Raw genomic sequence first — 23362 nt, forward strand, 5'->3', positions numbered from 1 at the left:
CACACACACACACACACACACACACACACACACACACACACACACACCCGCGCGCGTCTCATTCCTATTGTTAAGATTTCTAGTGATTTATAATAGCTTGCTAAACTACTGTAATATATACAATTTTTATTGTTACGCTCGTGGGGTGCAGGCCATACTTTAGTTTGGACACCAGTCTCCCATTGTACCATTATTTATATATCTATATTTGTACAAACTGCCATTGTAATATTTGTAAGCTATTGGGAGAAAATCAATTTATATTCTACTCTAACATTTTTTGAGCATAAGGCATTTAATACTGAAAATGCAAAGTGGCTTAAATTTCATTTAAATAAATAAAATAGTTTATTTGACATGCAACACAACACAAAGAAAAAATACGCAAATTAATAATAATAAACAAAAACACACGTCAAAGGGTCTATGACTCAGCTACAAAGGACAATGAAGTACATTGTCGTCGCTATATTCTGCCATAGGCCTTAATGGTCAGGAACACACAAAAAATATATAATTAATCATATAGCACAGACATAGGCGTCAGAATATATTAGTAATTAAAATGCAAAATACTATTCTAATTCCAAATTATTAAAAACCAGTATAACAACACACAACACACGAATTATAATTATGTGTTCTGAAGTGTATTTCAGATAACCATGACCATGAGACCCTTAAGTTGATTTGCTTGGAAGAAAAACAATCATAAATACTAGACATTACGGTGCAGCTTGTGCGCAGATTCAAGTCCTGCCGGGCCCCTATTTTCGATCTTTGTATTAAGAACAACAACAACTACAGGCACATGTAACTTGTCAACAGGGCGCAGTGGCTGTGCCCCTCAGATCTGTGCGAGTTAAAGCTCTGAGTGGCATTGCAACCGTTATGGACAGGCGTGTAGTTTACCACTAGGCGCACAAATTATCCCGTCACTTGATATTATAAAAAAAAAAATTATGACAAACTAGTTTTTTACAAAAAAATCATTTCCAGTATGTAACAATCGAGTTCTTAACTTAATATGATCATGGTTCTTTCGTAGGTAATGTCACGACGAGAGCTAACAAGTTCAGCTTCAACCACATTCTAAATGCAAAACAGATATAATAACAAACATTTTAGTAGAACCTTGATTGGATTAATTCCCCGGACTCCACCAAGAGTCCTGGGACGCAAGCATATGAATATTTTCATTCCGTCTCATTATTTTAAACACAATTATATCTAACGAGTAAAACAGTTTTGCAAATAACTTCCCCGCAGACGTCGACCCTCCAAACTAGAATGGGGAATGTAGCAGCTGGTTACGTTCCCACTGAAAAAGTTTAGCGCAGAATGTCTGCCCTATGCTGGAAATTTATAAGGGAACCTTATCTAAAAAGCCAGCCTTTCAGCGGCTTCACTGAGCGAACGATGCAAAACAAAGCTTTGTTAGAGCTCCTTTGAATTTCGGTAAGGAAAATGAGAGGTTGCACACAACCATAAAGACCGTCAAAGAAGCCTCAGAGTGCTGTTATTACAATAATGTACTGCGATATCACGTTTGGAGTGGTGGCCGCTTTCAGCTATGGCTATATATGGGCATCAATTCGGAGCATAAGGGCGTCGAATAAACATATCAACATATCAAGGCGAACTCGGAAAACTGTTCTTCTGCTTCAATTTATGTGCTCGTGACAAAGTTCCCAGGCAAACTATCCAACAAGTACAGATACGAAAGTTGTACCTAACTAGAACTAGATGCATTGAAATGATAGTGTATTTACAATAATCAAGTTCTTGCAGCGAGGTACCCTAAACTCCAATACTTATTTGTTTCGAACTTCTCGACTTGGCACATAGTATTCAAGAGAGTTTCAAATACCTGCCATCTAAACTAGATACTTTAGTTTCAATACATAAATTCGGAAGTTCGTGTCGAGCTGGCATTTCTGACTCATGACGTTGTAAACGACGGGGAGGGAACCCTTCGAACGTACAGACCCCTCGAATCTAACAGAGTGATTTTATTAACTCCGCGGCCTACCTCGGCCAGCTGCCTCGCCGCCACGCCAGCGATTTATTACGCCTCTCTTATCTACATATGTTTATCGCGGAATTTTAAATTGTAAACGAGCCCCGCTTGAAATGTCAGCCAGTTCATGCACCACATTTACTCACGGACTGAAATGTACATAGTAATGAGTCATAAATATTTCGCTTGTATATTATGCTCTCTTTACAAACTCTACAGCCTAAAAATACATCTCGTGCGAGACAGTTAGATGCCAACAATAACAAGACACGAAATCGGAGCTCGTTTTTCACTATCACGAATTCGACATACATCTATTTGTTCGTATGCAACTTCACTCTATTAGTTGGCGTTTAGTAAGCCGTGCAATTTATACGGCCGGCAGTGTAATGTATCTGGGGTGGTATACTACGTCCGCGGTCGTTGTACTTCCGTAAATAATTCTTTGCAGGGGTTTTGAGTTAAGTGTAGCAATATGTAACAGTTAAGTGGGAGCGCAGCAAAGCTGTAAGTCATCGCCTCCACGCCAAGGCATTGCACTACAAACCCATATATCACATTGTTTAAACAGGCGCGGTTAGTGGTATAAGCTCTTAGACAATGTATAACCAACTGGAATACGTCTGAAGTAACTGTAAAGTAAGAGTCGTTGTTTGATCGATGCACCCGTGAAGTTTGCTATTGATTTCCTACGTGCAAGTGACAGTACAAGTAGGGTGTTAGGCTAGATACGATTTCCAATTTGGTTCGTAATAGTGAAACATAAACTTTATACTGAAGGCTGCGATTTCGTTTAACGGAACCGATTCTTTTATTGAGAAGATTCCGGAGCATATATTTAGATTAGCATTTCCTAAGTTTATAATCTACATTAAAAATATTTTAATTGAAACGTCATGTTACACAATTAAAGACTACGTGTTAGATAATGTATGGAAGACGATATTCCATAGCATTCAAAGTCATTTGAAAAGAGCAAACCCTAAAGGTCAGCAGTGTGAACGAGCAGTAGCTTAAAAATTATGTTTTCAAGTGAAAATTTATTTGAGCTATGGAATAAATGAATTATTTGACTCTAATCTGTGTATTTGTATGACAAAAATCCATAGCAGTGACCCGTTTAGTTCTTGCAGTTTGTTTTGATCTATGATATTTGAAATAAATATGGTAAACAATACACGTGTATTTAATTATTTTTTTTACAAAGATAATTTCTTAGGTTTCTAGAATTATTTAGAAAGTTCTAGAATTTCTTACTCATTTCTCAATGAGGAATTTACCTTACAAATGGTTAGTGGAGTTTAATCAATTATTTATTATTATTTAATCATTTATTGCACAGAAAAACACAAATCGCATTAAGTAAAAAGAACACAAACAAAAGGTACTGCTTATTTCTAAAAGAATTTTTTTCTGCAGACCTAAATACAGGACACAATAATTACAACAACTGGTTTACGTGCATAACAAAACTTATGAAAAAAAATGTATATGACGATTTCAAGTGTAATTTGCATATAACATCAAGTTTTATTAATAAATTGGATTTCACCATTTCGCTTTATAGAACTGCTTTAGAAGAAGCTCATTTGCAAACCTTTATTTCGGTTTTCATTTAAATTTGAAACAGTCGTCTGACTTATAATAAATACAGATACAGGCTGGAGTTTAATCTTCAAATATTCATCAAGTATGTTAATGAGAATCCATCTAAAAGGTATCAAGAATTAGTTTACGAGTAAGTATCTGTTTCCTTCCATTTTCTGAAGAGTTTCCTCCTAAATCCAAACTTTCCGAGAAATGTGATTATGTACGTAAGTTTAAGTGAATTGCTTAACGTAAACTTGCAAACTTAATTGTTGTAATATACCTAAACGGCTTAGCCGTAACTTGGCTTTCATTTAATCTCTATATTTTGATAGGCAACGGTAATGTGGAGTGTCGGCAAATATCTTCGCATAGCCGTTGATGTACGTATAGCCGTTAATGCACGTGTGCCTGTGCAAGTTTGTTGATTTTTACATTTCATCTGATGAAATATCTAACGCATTAAATTTATAAAGCCATCATAATTATACAAAGATCGAGCACAAAGAAAAATTCCTTAGATCTGGACTCGTAGAACTCGAACTGCGTCTGTGCCATACCAGATCGACCGGCCTAGTATAGTTCGATATTTATATTAATTATTATAAAAAACTAGTGGAATAATTTCACAAAAATTAATCAACATCATGGTAGTAAAATATCATAATATCCATTACAATCAATATTACAATACAATTAAATTTCCATAGGTTACCTAAACTTAACCATTCAAGAAGCAGGTTAATGTTTTTTATAGATCATGATGTTATTGCAGCTACCAGGAACTTGGACACAGCTATTGTACTTGTGTTCTACGATGGCTTCTTTTGTTATGTTTTTATGTACAACTTGAATTCCTTCTCATATGTCTATGTCTTCTTCACCCATAAAATTTACTTTGACTATTAGTAACAATAGAGCTTGTGAAAGGGTTCGCGTCCAAGGAAGCATTGCCACCTTACTTATTCTGCCGCCATACAGTACTGTGAGCATGATTGCCTTTCGGTTGTAAAGAGTACGGGTGCCGGTGAAATTACAGGCACATGAAACGTGTCAACTTATGTCTCAGGGTGACAGGCGCCGTGGAAGTGTCCCTCACATTGGGATTTAAAGCTCTGAGTAGCACTGCAACAGCTATGAACCAGTGTGTCGCTTACCACCAGGCGCATGTTCGTGCACTTGTTCATGCACTTGTTCGTCCCGTCACTTACGTATGAAATCGTGCATGGAGTACTGCTGCCACTTTGGATTTATTACAGAATTAAGTAGAGGCGAAGCTGCAGAGCCTTGAACACTGTCGTAAAGTTGCCTGCTTATCGGTATTTTACAGGATATATCACGGAGAGTGTGCGAAGGAATTACACGATTTAATTCCACCTTCCCTTTTTCATCACCGGAGGACTAGGCGTAGGCTTGGGTTCCACCCCTATGTTGTGGATATTCCAAAGATTTGCACGAAGCGTTACGCTTCCACATTTATATGGCGAACGGCTATGGGGTGGAATTCCCTGCTTGCAGACTTGTTCCCTGAACGTTATAACTTGGGTCTTTTCAAGGCGTGAGAGAATAGCCATTATTTAGGTGTGCATGCTCCATCGTCGACCTCATCATCACTTTGCATCAGGTGAGATGGAGGTCAAATGCACACTTATATTTTATAAAAAAATTATCGTTTTTTGTTTAATGTGTAATAACAATATTGAATTGAACTTACACGTGTCTGTTCCTTTCTAATTGTTATTTGATTCTGTCTGAATCAGAAAGCGACAAACTTGTCAATTAATAGTAATCAGAACCCTTTCGCTGCTCACCGAATTCGCGAAAAGTTGGTTGCGAGACGGGAATAAAAAGCACCCGCGACTCGCGACGTGCTCAGAAAACGCCGAGCTGAATTAATAAGTACAACACGAAATTTGAATTTAATGAAACAAGTTGGCTGCTCGCAGCTGAGCGTATATCGATCTGTTCTTATAAGAAATGAACACGAGAATGTACTACGGAATGTACTCCGTCGTGATTCGAAAGCGAGAACGCTGAAAAGTCGGCGTGAATTCAAAATATACGAGCTGCAAACGCTGTTACTGGTATAAATTAGCGCTTTGTGGAAAATTCGTAGCGTATCACGAGTACACGAAGTGCTTTCAAAGAACAATGAGAGCAAGAATTAATATGTATTCTACTATCATCCTAAGGCCCCATGTAGTTCAAAATGTACATAATTATGTGAGATCTCAGACTTATTCTTATGATCACGTAAATGCCAAGTGTATATTATAATGAAAATATCACATTAAAATTAATCGTTATATATCCTATATGACCAAAGGGTAGTTAGAAAAATACTTGTTTCATACAAATCTCAGGGCATACGTGCTTGGACCTAGGAAATAATACTATTTTTTGGATCGAAATATCGTATATACGTTTTTTCAAACAAACCAACACTCAGACATGACCATCAAAACCTGAAACCTAAGAACTCGGCATGTGAAGCTATAGTCTAACTTTGTTTAACCATACGCTTCTACTGTAAAACGTTATTCAGGTGCAGCATGGTGAGCATTTTATTGTAGTTATTTGACAAGAACGTAGCAAACAGTATGAATCGAAGCTCGATGCATTGTCATAAAACTCAGCACGCAGCGCACTGACAAATTTTCTAACCATACAAGAATGTCGAAACTCGTAAACTGTCGTGCATAAACGACAACTTGCAATAAACTAGAACAATTTGTGTACAAAAGTGAGAACAGACCGGACCATAGTACAGTTTTACAACCTCAACGGTATAACGCCTAATGCATAATTCAGAAGCCATAATTCCAACCGTATTCTCAGCAATGCGATTTATCGTTGTATCAAATTCGTATTAATAATACAGTAGGTAATGCGTAACTAACAGTTTGCAAAAGTGAGTAACAAACAACCCATGCGTCTGTGTTATAAAATATAGATTATGATTATATGCGCTTCGTAAAAAAATTAACATAGTAATTTTTCGATTTCATAGTTTCCAATGTGGAACCCTCAATAAAACTGCTGGAAAAAAAACTGTCACTGAATATCGAAAACCCATTAGTATTATGCGTATCTTTTTGCAGAAGTTTTATAGACAGCTAAAAATTAAAAACGTCAATCAGTGTCATTTTTGTTTTTGTTTAGATGATATTTTTTGTAAATATTTATAGTTTTACAATACAAATCTAACACCAAATGATTTTTTTAGACTTGCCTATCGAAGTAGGCATATTAATATTTAATTATTTGGATATCAAATCGAAAATCAATGTTTATAATAGTAGCTTTGCGCTTAGGAGATTTTTTGCACCATGTCATTTCAAGAAGACAGTTTTATCAAGAAGCACAGTAGCAAGAGCAAACACTTTGAAACAAGACTTTTTTGTTGATTTCGGGCAGTACATTCAAGAGTTAAACTTCAGTGGTGTTGCCGATTTATCTGCAGATAAATTGCGAGTACATATATCTCAGTTCATCAACTTACAAACATTGGACCTTACCTTCACCAATATCTACTTATCTGACCTTCCAGAAATATGTCCCGAAGGCTTAAAAAACATAAGTATCAACTTTTTTAAATGTCCCAGACGTTGTGTGAGAGATGGAATATGGGAAAAATGCAGAAGTGTATTTAAGGCAAAGCTATTTCAAGACGTTCACTTCATTATTTTCGAATTTTTGGATTCTGATACTCCGTTACTGTTCTTAAAGGGCCTTCCCTCGACCAAAGATTTGAAAATTACTGTAGCTGATAATTACAAAGACTTCTGGGAATTGGAAGATGTTCCTCTAAGTCAGGAAGACGACATGGAAGTGAATTTTTCTAAATTATCATATTTATTTCGTGATTGCCGTGTAACACATAAAACATCAAAATGCTTGAGAGGTGTTTCCAACTTAGAATTTGAAAAACTGGAATACATCTTCATTATGTATTTGGAAAAGATTATAATTTATACGTCGCCTATATTTAGGTCAACATTTTTCGTAAATTGCAATGACTTGAGAGTGGAAATAAGCCCATTTCTACCTTTAGATTTTATGTTGGATGGTAATATTATCTTCAAAGCATGGAACAAAGCAATGACAACCTTCGATGAACAGTTTTTTAGGAGCTTAAGTGAAGAACTTAAGGACTATTTCCCCTCGTACATTTGCATGCCTAGTAAGATCAAAATGTCAGTAACTAATTCACCCAGTGATTGGTACTGTATAGACTCCTGTGACGGCTTCGAAAATAGCTTGGAGTACCTGCCAAACAAAGTTACATTAACTAATTTTTGCAGAAAGGATGGATCCGTAATCAGGTGTAATCGACCTATAACTTTGTCGCCTGACTCGAAAACTTTGAAGAACCTTACTTTTTTGAGGCTCAGCAATATTTGTATAAGAAATGATTTCTTCATTATTCTATTTTCCCAATGTCACAAGTTGACGACATTAGACATTTACGTTGAAAAGCGAGGTCGTTTGGGTATGTTCCGCGGATACACACTATCTTTATCAAAATCGATACATCTTGCGAAGAGTCTTAAGAACATAAAGCTGACCTCCGAAGATATCGAATACGAAATATTGTTCGACACATTGAGTCGGTGTCCAACTTTAGAGAATATACATATTTGTGAGTATGAACGAGCCCTTGGGGACGGAGATGTGGATGTGAGTAACATTTTACTGTTGATTGAACGCTGCGAGTGTCTTTATAGTTTGTTTATAGAAGCTGATATGTCGCCCGAGGCGTTAACGATGTTAATGTGCCCCTTGAGAGAGACGGCACAGAGGTTGGAAAGAGACCACCTCTGTATTGAAGTGTGTGATTGTTATCGCGGCTGGAATCCCTTCGTCGATGTATTTAATCCTAGTCCTTTACATATCCTTGATTAGTTTGGTCGACTCTCTAATGATAAAGTAAATTATTTTGTTAATGTAGGTCAAATATTTCGTTTAAAACATCTGATTTTTTGTATTATGCTTCATTTACTTCTGAAGAATTATTATAAACAAGACTAAATACATCTTTAACTGACACTTTTTCATTCGAATGTACATTTATATTAATTTACTGTAAACTTAAACTTGACAAAATAAAAGTTAACTTACACGTGACTGTCATCGCGACTGACTAATTAAGTTTTAATTACTGTCTCAATTGCTAGCTGTAATTGAAAAGAATTTTCAAACGCAAATTTATTATACGACAGCTAGAAATCAAAAGCAATTTGCCTTTTCCTTGTCGAGATATTTAGGGGCAGAACGGACGTCATATCGTGAAGCCTAAAGCACGATATTTAATTGGCGCTGTCGACTATGAAATTCCGTTTAAATTGAATGTTGTTTTGCCGGTTACTGATTCCGCTATCGAAGACAAAGTTGGTGAATAGCCGCCCCTGTAATGACTACTAACTAGCCCGGTGGATAGCCGGGACTCCCATTCGGCTGTACCCCGCTGTTCCGGGAGCATTGGGGGTGTACTTTTGTTACCAATAGTGGAAAGGGCTAAACGTAATTCGGTTTTGCGGTCAGCCTCCTGCTACGTGCTTCTAAACTATTGTTTTGTTCGTGAAACCGTAATTAGTGCCGTTTGTCATGTTGCGTTAGCGGTTTTTGAGGAATTCAAGACTTTGCAATTCACATTGCTCATTGTTCATTCCTCAGGACCGCAGGAAGCGAAGCGTTCCGTTACTGGGCAAATAGCTTTCGGATCTGGCTAAAGAGAGCATCACACTAAACCTGGAAGTTTTATATTTTTATACACAAATATCTTGACGAAAAGCCCAACATTATAGAAAAAAAATCTTAGTTACTCATACAAATAATACATGGAAAATAGACGGCTGCATGTTTACGCCATACCATACTCATAATAAATTTTGATTGACTGAACACATTTTGTACAGTTGACCAGTGAGCAGTCGCAGTAGAACTCCTTGTGAAAGACTTTGTCCAGGGAAGTACTGCTACTGTACCTATTTCTACCGCCAAGTAGTATTGTGAGCATTACTGCGTTCCGGTTTTGAAGGGTACTTTCTGATGAAATTTAGTCACCTGAGACGTGTCCACTTTGCGTCTCAAGTTGATAGGCGCAATGACAGTGCCTGTCAGATATTTGCAATTTAAAGCTCTGAGTGGCACTGCAACTGCTATCGACTGTTCGTCCCTTCACTTGGTATCATGAAAGAAAATAACCTATATATTACAAACGTTAACATCCGGTTACGAATAGCAATTTCTCGAAAAATTTCTTCAAGGAGTTCTGTAAGTGGATACCCATTTTTACTAAACTTGTATTTTGCCAACAATCAATTGAAACCTCGACTCTTTGCACTGATACGTTACCCATGTTTTTTGCAACAAAGCTAAACCCTGCTCAAAGTGACATCGTACCAGCTGCCTTCTATTGTGTTACTGAACGTTGCATTATTCAATTGCCACACGATAGTAAGATAGAAGCTTTCTCTCGCGGTATGTGTAGTACAAAGCATTTACAAGTGATAGGGACACCCGACATAAACGCTCCTTGTCCCACTAAGTGGGGGCGAAGGGGAGCCTTCCTTTCTCAAGCTGGAGAAATGTTCTATTAACGTCAGCATGATGTATATTACGTCTCTTTAATATGTATCACTTCGTAACTTCCAGTGTTGTGTGTTCTATTGCTTACCTATATGCAGCCTTGGTTGCAAGATTTCCTTTATTTTGCTTGAATTGCGGAAAACACGTGGTTGATTTCCTAGCAGTTTACAATCTTTGACTTTCTAGTTATGAAAATTATAATTACAAAGTCGACGGTGCTTTAGATTTCTTTTAAATTCGACATTTTCCGTATACCGTGCTGTAGGCAAAATATCAAATTCTGCATTCGAATTGTATTTTTATTTTGTTACAATGTAAATGTATTGTTAAGCTATCTTACTAACATTACCGCCAATGTTAAATAAAGACTGCCCCGAGTTTCTGTCTGAGATCTAAATTATGGTTCCAACTAAGCATATTCGTCATAATACTTTGATCTTTTCTTATCATTATTATCTATTCTTACATTACTATGGACTCTCGTCCCTCCCATAGCCAATTTTTTATTTATTAATATTATCTATATGTACCAGTGGCACTCACTACTTACAAACAATTGATTTATATGACTAGCGAGTAATAGTTGTTTTAAATTTTCAACCCATTTCGATTTCAATTTACCCAAACTGTGCGTCTGTCTTATTCATTTTTTAACAATGAAGCGAGATAGCAAATATTGTTAATGTGTAATTTGTTTATGTGTTTTTACAGATTTTCTGTTCGTTTTCTAAACATTATTATATTAATATCTTTAAATAGGTTAGTAGTGTGCCTTTCTCCTATTATAGACAGCTTAAAACATCATAACGTCTCACGTGCGTTTTTATTTCAACTCTATATGTACTCTATTACACCTGACTCTCTTTACTTATTCAATATCAATCAGCAGGGATCTGTTTGCTTACTATTGTTATTTTAATTTCCATTATATAGAAAGTAAAATAAATAAATAAAACAGGGATATTGAAAATGTATTTTATTCATATTATAATTAATACAGTTGCACTAATAACACAGTGATGACATCGCAATAATGTCATTATTTACTTATTACACAACAACTTTACATAGATTGCTCTGATCCCAAAGTAAGTAACTAAAGCACTTATGTTATGGAAATCAGAAACAACGACGGTACCACAAACACCTAGACCCGAGACAATATAGAAAAGTTATGTTTTTTTTTAATCCGGCCGAGGATCGAACCCGGGATCTCAGAGATGACGATACCATGACAACTGGTGTGCAAGCCACTCGATCACGGAGGTCGTAGAACTTATAAAATTTAACTGAAGTCTGTGCATAAAGACCACGAAAAAAAACAATGGAGGTGGAGTATATCAGAGCCGCTGTCGCGAAAATGCACACAAACTAATGATAAACACTGTAAAATCTTTATAATGATTGGTCATAGTTTCTATTTTAAAAAGATGTAACTGTTAATGAAATTTGAACTTCTATGTATGGTAAAAGGTCAAATACGAAATACCTTTATTGTATATACTTACGGCGTTTTGATATGATATTGAAATAACTAGAGTAAAACTATTCAAAAGTACTTATAAGCTACTAAAAAAGTTATTATAGTCTAATAAAAATCAAGTACTACCTCAATATAATGGCATTCACGTCCTTACTAAAAAAATATAAAGCCGTTCGATTACAGATACATATACCTATAGACATTCGACCTACAGCTGCTCCGCTATTTAGATAATGAATTCGTATGGATTAGATTTATTTCTCTCGCGAGTTTGGGTGTAATTTGTGGTTGTCTATGTGGGTGTCCATGGCACCCGCGATACAAAGTTTCCCTAGTGCGGGGCTTAGAAAAAAAATTTAGTAATAATCAATATAGAATGCGGCATCCTTTGCTTTTGTTATGACTTTTTCACAATAATGCAAGTGGAAAATCACTGTAATACTAGATAAAAGGTCCTTAAGTCTTAGCGCTTCTCTTAAATAAACCCTTACCGTAAAACCGCAATTTGAAGACCTTATCGGTTTTTGTCCTCCATAATATTAAGGTTAAGATTTATAAAACAAACTTTGACCTCGACTAAGTAAAGGTGAGCTAAGAAAGTTTTTTGTATTTAAAAAACAAACTTTGTCTAAGTTTAAGCAAAAAATTAAGTTATAGAAAGTTCGTTTTGGAAATGCGAAGAGCTTAACTCGCTATTTACATCATCCAGCAGTCGTAAATAAAGTTCATATACATACATGCTTAAACATGTGTTTAAGAAAAATATCGGCTCGGTTTTAATTTATGGTTTCTGTTTTGTTTCTACGTTCTTATTTCTAGCCACACTGCAAATACAATGGACGTATACAGGGTTATTAGTAAAATACTAACAACCTCTCAGGACTATAATTAAAGTCCTTAATAACGTTACTAATATCATAAACAACTACTTTTGTTCCATGACTTGCAATAATTCATCACATTTTACTTTCATACAAATATACAAATTTTTAAATAGATAGTTCTAAACAGTGATAACTCTGAGCAAAACGCAGGAACACGGGTGGGGGTCATCCGGGAGGACGTCGGCACATTTGAATTTACTACCTTACTACCAGATACAGATCTAAAATTGTCAGATGATACAACAAAAACCTAGTTTATTTTTGATAAATTTATTATGTTTTATAAAAAGTCATATTTTAACAAAAATTATTGTTTATGATGTTCGTACAAGAGTCCGGCGTTAGTATTTCACAAATAAAATCATAAATAAAATAAGGCTCACCATCATAGCCATAATAGCTATGTGCATAGCCCCGCACAATGGGAAACCCTGTGTCGCGGGTGCCATGGACACACACATAGACAACAACAAATCACACCCAATTTCACCAAACAAATGTAGGCAATACAAATATTTCTCCCGGTCCAGGAATCGAACCCGGGACCTCTGCGTGATAGACCAGTATGGCAACCGTTCGGCCACGGAGGCTGTTAATAACAATCCTGTATATCAATCAGGGTTTCTTAAACCTTTTTCTAGTCATGGACCCTCCCAAAATTTCAAAGAGCCCACGGACCCTTTCCGAAAAGATGAAGACGAACTTCTTGCGGAGTAAGGATAAACCTACGCTGGTGCTTGTTGCGCCGCCAAGTTTAGATTAATAAGTATTGTTTTTAAAACTTTTTTAATTAATAAATAAAATATAAAAGGCTCGCGAGTTGCATCGACGCGCGTCTCGTTCGCTATAACCGTCAAAAGTCGCGAAAATTCAGAAAGGTCACATATTTACTCACAACAATACCAATTTTTATATTAATGCAATATGTTAGCTACTCTCGTCATCAACCCCCGGCGTTCATTACACGGACCCCTTAGGAGTCCTTAGACCACAGGTTAAGAAACCCTGCATACGTATACGTACATTATTTTTGCGGTGTGGCTAAAAATAAGACTAGAAATAAAACAATAACAATAACTTAAAACCGAGGTGATGTTTTTCAAAATTTTCAAATAGCCCTGTATACTAATTAATACAATACACAGGTACATTTTGCGTTATGGTTGTGATTAAAATACCGCTACGTTCTCAAAGCGGCTGCCATTTCGGTGTAGCATCGCCGTCGCAATCACGTCAAACGTCGGTATCGTTTAGTTCAATCAAAACAATTTACCGTATTTTCTCTTTGTTTCAGTTCCTCCACACCAACTGATCTTGTACGATAAGTCAGGTCGCGATGTGTCGGGCGTTGTGGGGCCATTGGAAGAAGGCAATGAGTTGGTGCTCGTCTGTGAAGTTAGAGGAGGTAAGACCGAATTTATAATAATAAGCCAGATATTGCGATATTGGATCGATCGCATTCGAGAATATTTCTTGTGACCGTTACCATCCCGCATGACGAGTGTCTCGTGAAAGCCGAAACCGAGAAACGTGGAAGTATCTCGATCATGCGCATGCGATCAACGGCATGTGAGATGTGGCCTCCACTGAAATAATCTCAATTGTTTTGATAGAACTTAACTGATAGAAAATTTATATCAGCCTAACTAGCAACTTGAGGCGATTGTATTTATGTGGCATGTCGCTGCCAGCACAAATGCAGAATGCCATCCTGCTGGATACGGCACGTATTATTCATTTGCTCTTGAGCAGTGAGTCCCTAACACCGACCGATAATGCTACTGCCTTGGAATGCCGCCTCTCTCATTTGAAAAATCAAAATTAATCTTTTAGGCCATGGGAGAGGTGAGAGTTTGAAATGGATTTTCAATTAATAATACTAGCTACTAGCAGTGGCAGTTCCCTACACACATAACGTACAGAAGACAATGAAAGAAAAAAATAGTAATTACTATGATAACTAAAACTTGGCGACAAGAAAAAGTGTGTATTGTATATATTGTCCTTTTCACAACAGGCCCTAATCATCTTCACCATAGCTTAAATTATTACATTTAAAGAAACCCTCCACGTTACCTTACAGAAAGCTTTTAAATTTTATTTTATTACCGAATTGTCAGAAAGTTTAAGCAGACAAAAGAAGACTCTTAATTTAGAACAGGCTCTTAACACAACACACCCTTAACGTAGATACACATATTGCTGCATTTACTTGATTTCGGTTTTTAAATGTAGTTAAAACCAGCCAAGATCCTTATAAAACACAAACAATAAATGCAAGACACGTCGGATTGTCAACCACATCACACCCACACTGGAGGCAATTTAGAAGTTTACCTATTTCTTCCGCCAAGCAGTAATATGAGCATTACTGTGTTCCGATTTGGAAGGGTAAAGGTGCTGGTGAAATTACAGGCACATGAGACTTGTCAACTTGTGTTTCAGGGTGACGGGCGTAGTGGCAGTGCCCCTAAGATCTTAGCGATTTGAAGCTCTTAGTGATACTGCAACTATTATGGATAGGCGTGTCGCCTACCACCAGGCGCACGACTTGTTCGATCCGTCACTTTATATTATAAAACAAAATTTAATTTTCCAAATTTTTTCTACCGGGAATCCAACGCGGGACCTCATCATCCGACGGCCACAGTCGTAACCGTTGCGCCACTGAGATTGTCGTAATTTGAATCGGCTCACAAGACTCTGAGGATCGTATTCTAGAACTCTACTCAAAGCTCAAGTCAGGACTTGAGTATGATTCAAAGCACTAGAAATCATACTCAAGTCCTTACCATTAAGGTCGTATTTCCAGTGCTTGAAATCTTTCTTAACTCTGCTCAAATCCTGACTTGAGCATTGAGTAGAGTTCTGGAATACGACCCTGAGGCTAAAATCTACAACTATCTAAAAATAAAGTAACTCACTATGCTATTCTGAAACAGTACCCGTTACTAAGCCGGAAATGTTATTCTCCTACATCCTAAGTTAATAATATAAAGGGGTTACAGAAAAAAATACTAAACCTCGCATGACTATATTACTAACATCATAAACAACATTTCATGACTTTTATAAAACTAAAAAATAGGAATTTCCCAAAAATTTTTTGTTGTACTATCTAATTTTTAGATATAAATTTGTTAAGTAAGATGGTAAGTTCAAACGTGCAAGCGTTCCTCTTCACCCATTCCCACCGCCGCTCCTGCGTTTTGCATAGGATTGGTATTAACGCTTTCTTTTGTTACTACACAGAGTTATCACCTTTTAGAGTGTTTATTTTTGTACGAAAGTAAAAATCTGATGAAATATTAAAATCATGGAACAAAAGTTGTTGTTCATGATGTTAGTTAGATATGTTCCACACAAACCCCACAGTAATATGGTCCTTCGAGGATATTAGTATTTTACAAATAACCTTGTTGTATAGTGACGTGAGACGTCTAAAATATAATTATGAACGAATATTTTGGTCTTGATTTTAATAAGGAAACCCATATTTCCCAACGTCGGCCTAGACCCATTGACATTAGTCTTCCAAGACATTTGTATTGAAGGTGTTGTATGTTTATATTGTCTATCCAATATTATTGCTCGTTAACTTGACACTAAACGATCCTATGAACTGACTCATCATAAATCACGACAGTATCAGTCAGAATAAGCATAAGTTCTCCCCCAAGTGGGAGATGAGAAATTAAACCGATTACTTTGATATATCGCTCTTAAACTTACCGATAAGTCACTCTGAGAGATCGGCTCCAAATGGCACCCGGTGTAAAGTTATCCATCGCCTCAAGATACGAGGAACGAGGGGGTAGGGGTTTCAAAGACAAAATTAGACGCTCCGTTTAGAACAGTACCGAACGCTTTGCAAACTTTACATCCTATTCTATCTTTCTCAAATATTAATACCTTTTTGTTATAAGGAAAGCCTTTCTTTAAGGCGAGGTATTTCAATAGAGCCTAGATTTTAGGGGTGAGGTGAGGGGGGTCAAAATTAATATCAATAAAATAAGAACACGCAGAGAAAATTTGACACAGATACGACGTCGACAAGCGCCCGATAGCGAGTGATGAAACAGCAGCCGGCGCGGTGTGTCGCTAAGCGGCTGGGTAATTTTCAAAAATTTGGATAAACGTGAATTTAATTACTATAGAGCTTCAGTTGAAAAACAAAATTTAGTAGGTTCTCTGTAATACTTAAAGAGAACTACCTTCGTATAAAAATTGTGTACAAACTTAAATGTTTTATTCTTATTTAATTTGTTTTAGATATTTTAGCCTGTTTTCAGGATGTTACATGATCCGATAAAGTACATCCTATCGTGTAACAAATTAGCAAATTCTTTAGACAATCTTTAGGTGTCTCGTATATTTTTTGTAAGACCGTTATTTAATAGTAAATACTTCATCCCTTTGATGTAGCAAAACAGTTTTTCCCGCTTCTCCTTTGGTGACTGAAACCGTTCACTTTCAAACAACATGCTATATTTCATAACAATAATAGAAAAAAAAGCGAATAGGCACTAAGTAAGCAAGCATCTTCACTACCATTACACATCACAATATTGTATAATAATAAATTCAAAAGTTACTTTGCAGAAATCCATGTTAATAAAAATGGAAGTAAATTAGTGAACTATCTCGGTGGCCGAACGGTTACCATGCCGGACTGCTACGCAGAGGCCCCAGGTAAGATTTCCGGACCGGGAGAATCATTTGTATGGCCTGCATTTGTTTATCTCGTAAATTTGGGTGTGATTTGTTGTTGTCTATGTGTGTGTACAAGGTACCCGCGACACAGGGTTTCCCTAGTGCGGGGCTATGTTGAGTGTGTGCGTTATTATTATTATTATTTGCTAGTCTGCGAACCCAGTGAAGGTTAAATCATGCAAAGTAGCTACCACGACGGAAAAAAAACAATGAAAGTGCCTCGATTACTATCAGAACCAATGTCACTGAAACTCACACATTTATAATTTGATACACTATGAAATCGTGATAATGATTGGTCGTAGTTTCAAATTTAAAAAGAAATATCAAAATCTGTACCGTTACTTATAAAAAAAAATGTAATTTAAACTTAACTTTGTTGGCATATCGTTGAAAATTCAATACCATCAATACCTTTTGTCTTTTTTTTTTATAAAATATAAGTGCGCGTTTGACCTTTATCTCACCTGATGGAAAGTGACCATGAGATCGACGATGTAGCATGCACACCTAAATAAAGCTTATTCACTCTCGCCTAGAAAAGGTCCAAGTTATAGCGTTTGGAGAACAAGTCCGCAGACAGGGAATTCCACTCCCTAGCCGCTCGCCATACAAATGTGGAAGCGAAACGCTTCGTGTGAATCCGGGGAATATCTACAACACAGGGGTGGAACCCCAGCCTAAAATTCAAAAAATCTAATTATACAATTATGCAAAACACGTATCTCTAGCTAGTTACGACATTTTGATTTTACTTAAATAGAAATTTCAATCAATGTACTGCCATCTAGCGTTTTATAGTTGAACGACGACGAATTCGAATGTTACTTAAACTTCAAAAAAAGAAGCAACCATATTGCAGTGTCGTAAGGTTTGCTATCGTTTCTTGTGACAAAAATAAGATTACGACAAACCGAACATTGAAAATTTATTAACTTAAGTAAAATAAGACTTAATGATGATACGGAACACCACCATATGACCACCATAAATAATATTACTAGTGCAACAAAAGCAAGATTTTATGAAAATATTCAACACAATCGCACAATTTCGCTTTAACTGGGTTCGCGAAGTAGCAAAATAATTTACTTCTATTTTTATGAACTAACCATTACGTATGATTGTGGTCAAATGTTTACCTATGAAAAGCAAACCACTAAGATTTATCTTACTAAACCCCAGTGGTTACAAATGACTTTATCAAAACAATTAAAGCTAATATAAATTGTATGCAACGCTAAGTGCAAAGGAATACTATAACAATAAAGAGAACTTACAATAAAATGAGAGGTCAGCTATGTAGATAATGTAGCTTCGTAACGACATTACACAAGAGCTTTGAAAGATCGCCCAACTTCGTCCAGTTTTGGGGAAAAATATAATATATTAAAAAGACTTTCTGGATCATAAATCACTTCAAAACTTTCTAAGCACCGTCACAAAACTGAGACAAAGGCTAGAACCTACTGGTACAAACACAATTCAGCTACCTCCAAACTTCAGACTATTTGTCGTGTACTAAGTCATTGTCCAAAAAAATGAAATGACGGCGGATGACACAGCAAATTGGATGTGTCAATCCAATGAAATTCTTTGATTTTTCTCTCAACCTTCAATATTTTTGTTCTCTGAGACGAAATCCTTGTTCTTGATTTACATATTTCTTCGTGCGTGCCATTAAAAATCGAAGTCATACCCACGCTTGCCGAAAATGATGGCGGAGGTAATAATTTTCCGATTGCGCGGTTACTTCACGTAACGATGCTTCCTGGTGCCTTACAAATGTAGCAGCAAGTTGAAAATCTTGTATAAACAGTTGATAATCCTTGCGCGCTTAATGTTTTGAGTTGGCATTATGCATAGCCTCGGGGATTAGCGGGTTGTCATCCGTGACGCTGCGGTTCGACTTTGTTAGATCGCTTTCACAACTCGTTAATATAATGAAATGTGCAAATATTTGATCGAACATTATTCCCGTGAACGATGCTTTCAATATTATTAGTTAAACTTTATCATGTTTACAAGTATATATTGAAGTTTAAAATACACTTTTCTACTTTAGCATCCGTTTTGTTGCCGAGGATTAACTATGTAGGCTATGTATAAAAATAAATTAAACACAACAAAACCATTTAACTTTGAAACAGCAGAACGCCCTTTCATAGTTAAACAAACATATTATGAGAGAATGTATAAAGTCAACTTGAATGTAGCAAACAAGGAGGAAAGTCATTTAAAGCTACGATGTAAAAACATTTCAGCGAGTAACGCTGAACAAATATGCCTATACGAGTTGGGAAGAACGAGTAAGTTTGTTAGGAATAAGTGACGTGGAATGATCAATATGACCGGGCCAAAGTCGGCCACGGTAACGTAATTACGACTAAGCCTCGCCCAGTCTCGACCACCCAAACTTGGTGCCCCCTTCACACTGATCCATTAGCTTGAATGTGTTCTGCTCATAATCAATGATCAACGGTCCGATAAGCATAATTTCAATTAGGAGTTAAGAAAGTTTAAATTATAATTTTTATAAAATATGGGACATCCATCCATCGTATGCGTGTTACGTCAGGAAATAAAACGCCCTTTTTCCATTCCTGCGTACATTCCGTATAATCAAATGCGTATTGGTTACTGCACATGTTCAGTTTTGCGAGTCATCGTGACACCAAGAAGGTAGTTCTTTGAACTTGCCGACATTAAATTGATCGATGGCGTATCTGCAGTATACAAAATACTTGTGGAAAAAGTGGAGCAAATTCGTAGGAAAATTTTATGTAAATTCAACCGTGTAGCAAGTACGATTTTGGAACTATTCAGATCAATACTCTAATATTGCTTTTACACTATCATGAGTATAGAAAAATCATACCGTTCATAATGTGTTTAGAAGACTAAAGTTGCCCATCTGGGAATATAATCTAGATTTGCTCCTAGTATGTTGAAAACAGATGATTTTCCTTTAAACAAAAAAACATATCTGCTACTACATTACAGAAACTGAGTAACATATATTTCATTCTATTTATTCCCATAAGGATGTCATCTCGTATGTCAGCGATACCTACGACCTTTCCGGCCCTGACTACACCGTACCCGCTCCTCTTTGTTACAATGCGACATTCCTGGCAACTATGAGTGATGACACTCGCTTCTAAATGCGCCTTTGAATTATTCAGCACCAGCCATTCTGCCGAATTCGTGATAATTAATTTCTAATTCTTCTTATTTGTTACAATTATTTGTTACTACATTAATAATTACTTTTTATTTATAATTTAAATTCGTTATTGTTTTAATCAACTCACATAGTAGTAGTACAAAGCTCCTTGTGTTCGTCCAGGGAAGTACTGCCACGGGCCTATTTCTGCCACCAAGACGTAATGTGACCATTACTGCGTTTCGTTTTTAAAGGGTAAGGGTGCTAGTGAAATTATAGGCGCATGGGACTTTTCAACTTGTATCTCAGGGAGACGGGCGTAGTGGCAGTGCCCCTGAAATCACTGCAAACCTGAAAGCTCTGAGCGGCACTGCAACTGCAATGGATAGGCGTGTCGCTTACCACCAGGCGCATGTCTTGGTACCATTAAAAAATGCTAAAAATGAACTTTCAACTAACGCCAAAGGCATTAATGGTTAGTGATGAGGAAATATTCAGTCTCGTATTAATATATCGATCATAATAGGCTGTTTGGTGATTTCTTTTCAATTCCGGATTTTTGAATACCTGTAACTATTTTTTTTCGTCGAATTTCAATATTACAAAAAAATATAATAAACAGAGTCATTGTCATAATTTTCTCATTGCGTACTCTCCGTTACAAATGTTTTAACTAGTTATTGTCTAGGTAAACCTGGGAGGTAGGCGTTGTAGTGTAGTTATGTGTGGACAATGCTCTGTGTAATACTAATATCTAGATAATGATTCTGTTTTTAAGTTCTATTGGAAATCTTAGAACTGAAATTATATGTGTGTTAGTTTTTCTTTTTTTTGAACATGGCAGGCTGTAGCTGGATATCAGTGACGCTGAGAAACACTCCACCATTGTGCTGAGCTACAGAACTTTTGTCTCCCATTACCTATTGTCAGTTACTAAACTCTGTGTAAAGTAACTTATTTTTATTTACTGTAATAATAATAATATATAGTAATCATTAATACAAAGATCGAACACTCAGAAAAAGTTCCTTCGATCCGGTCGGATTCGAACCGACGTCTTCTTGCATACCGTGCCAGACGCTATACCAACTAAGCTTAGTTGGTATAGCGTCTGGCACGGATCCAACCGGAGTGGAGTAATTTCACAAAAAATAATTGAATATTAATTCAATAAAAATTTCAAATAATATATAGTATTACTAGTGATACTAGACAGGCGTTTCATTTTCGGTAAATGTCAAATACCATTGTGGGTATATGTTTTTCGTCAATACTACTCACACATTTGTAAGTGTCATCAACAAAACGTATCCTTGGTATAATAAAAGCACATGTGAACATTCGTCAAAAGCTCTTTTATCACACGAAAGTCGCAAAAATAATACCAATCTACATGAAAGAAATTATGTACATGTGAAATTTTGTAAGTCTCCTTTTTAAGCATAAAAAATATCGACTAATCTCTACCTCCAGAAAAGTAGTCGTTTTGCAGATGTGATCACATCAAGGATATGCAAATCTTAGCAACTGAGCTCGGAATTTGAGCTCAACTCAATAACAAATGAAACAAAAACAAATGGGAAGGTTTTTGACAATCAGCCGTTATACCGGAGTTTAATCAGTGTTTTATATCAAACTTTACGGGAAATAGTGTATCATCAACTTTACGTATCATACCATGGCTGAGGTATTGGACTATTGAAACCTCTCGATGAGTATTAGAGCGATTACACACGGTGCCTTTTGGCGGCGCGTCCGCTTAGTGATTTAGTCGCGATGCAGTCGCTAATCGTCTACTTTTACACAGACTCGTCTCTTAAGCAACGAAACAATACCGATGCAAACGCAATGCGCGTTTTTAATGATTCAACATATGTGACGGCATCGATGCAATAGCGCGTTTGCATCGATGCAACCGCTATAGGTAAATCGCTAGTATCGCGATGCAATCCACCAACACACGTTTGTACCGCTACTAAAGGTCACTGTGTGTAACTGTTCTTAGTGTCATTACGAACTCAGCTCAACATAGTCGATCACGATCAACAAAGTGATCGATGAACTAACCATTCGATTAATTTATACCAAACTCCAACGAAGTTTACGCAATGATAAGTAAGTCGAAGTTAGGAAGTTATAAATTGCACTTCCATTTGATAGGCCCGCCAGGCGTACAAATTAGTTAGTTATGCTATGTTAGGGTGTTTCTCGGTTTACGACATAAAACATTACTGCCAAGCTTTGATAAATTATTTATTAATTAAATAATTGCCATATTTCTCGTGACCTTTTCACTCAATATCACATTACATATACGGAGTCTACATATTTTTTTTAAAGCCTAAGTTATTCCATAAGTAAGTTATTCCATATAACTACTTAGTACTTGGTGTAACGGACTAGTGTCACCCAAGCTCCTCCAGGAATACAGCAGCCTCTTCGGTTTGCTGAAGACTTCGGGGAGCAACCTCGGCCCTCCAAGATACTTTGCCATGTAGTTGGCCACGCCGTAGCACTAGTAGGATGTGCACGGCCGTTTCCTCCCTCTCCATGCACGCTTTGCATAGAGGGCTGTCCGCGATCCATAAATTGAAAAGGTGTTTATTGTATGGACCATGACCCGTTAGAGCGGCATTCTATATAACAAACAGAAGTATTATGTAACGATTGCTACATATAGGAAATGAAACTATTTCTTCTTCTTCTATTTAATTACGCTTATATATTTGTTTTTTCAAACTAATCAATGTTTCGAGCCTTTTACATGTTCCTAGCGACATTGACAGATGTGACTGTTGGGCCTGTAAAACAAATATTAATTTAATATCCTATTACTTAGGTATTTATTGTTTTATTGCAAAGACATCACTAAAGTTACTTATACGCAATCATGATTTTATGAGACATCTTTGAATTCC

At 36.5% G+C, this 23362-nt stretch overlaps 1 protein-coding gene across 1 annotated transcript in view; it reads left to right on the plus strand.

The window, feature by feature from the left end:
- LOC113226655 (neural cell adhesion molecule 1-like) overlaps positions 1–23362 on the plus strand; it is a 136522-nt gene that overhangs the window by 54245 nt on the left and 58915 nt on the right. The window contains exon 5 of the mRNA XM_026459375.1: positions 13860–13970. Coding sequence (XP_026315160.1) covers positions 13860–13970 — 111 coding nt within the window. The remainder of the gene's footprint in view (positions 1–13859; positions 13971–23362) is intronic.

This window comes from Hyposmocoma kahamanoa, unplaced genomic scaffold, assembly GCF_003589595.1.
Source record: "Hyposmocoma kahamanoa isolate Upper Pololo Valley unplaced genomic scaffold, ASM358959v1 192, whole genome shotgun sequence".
Taxonomy (NCBI): domain Eukaryota; kingdom Metazoa; phylum Arthropoda; class Insecta; order Lepidoptera; family Cosmopterigidae; genus Hyposmocoma; species Hyposmocoma kahamanoa.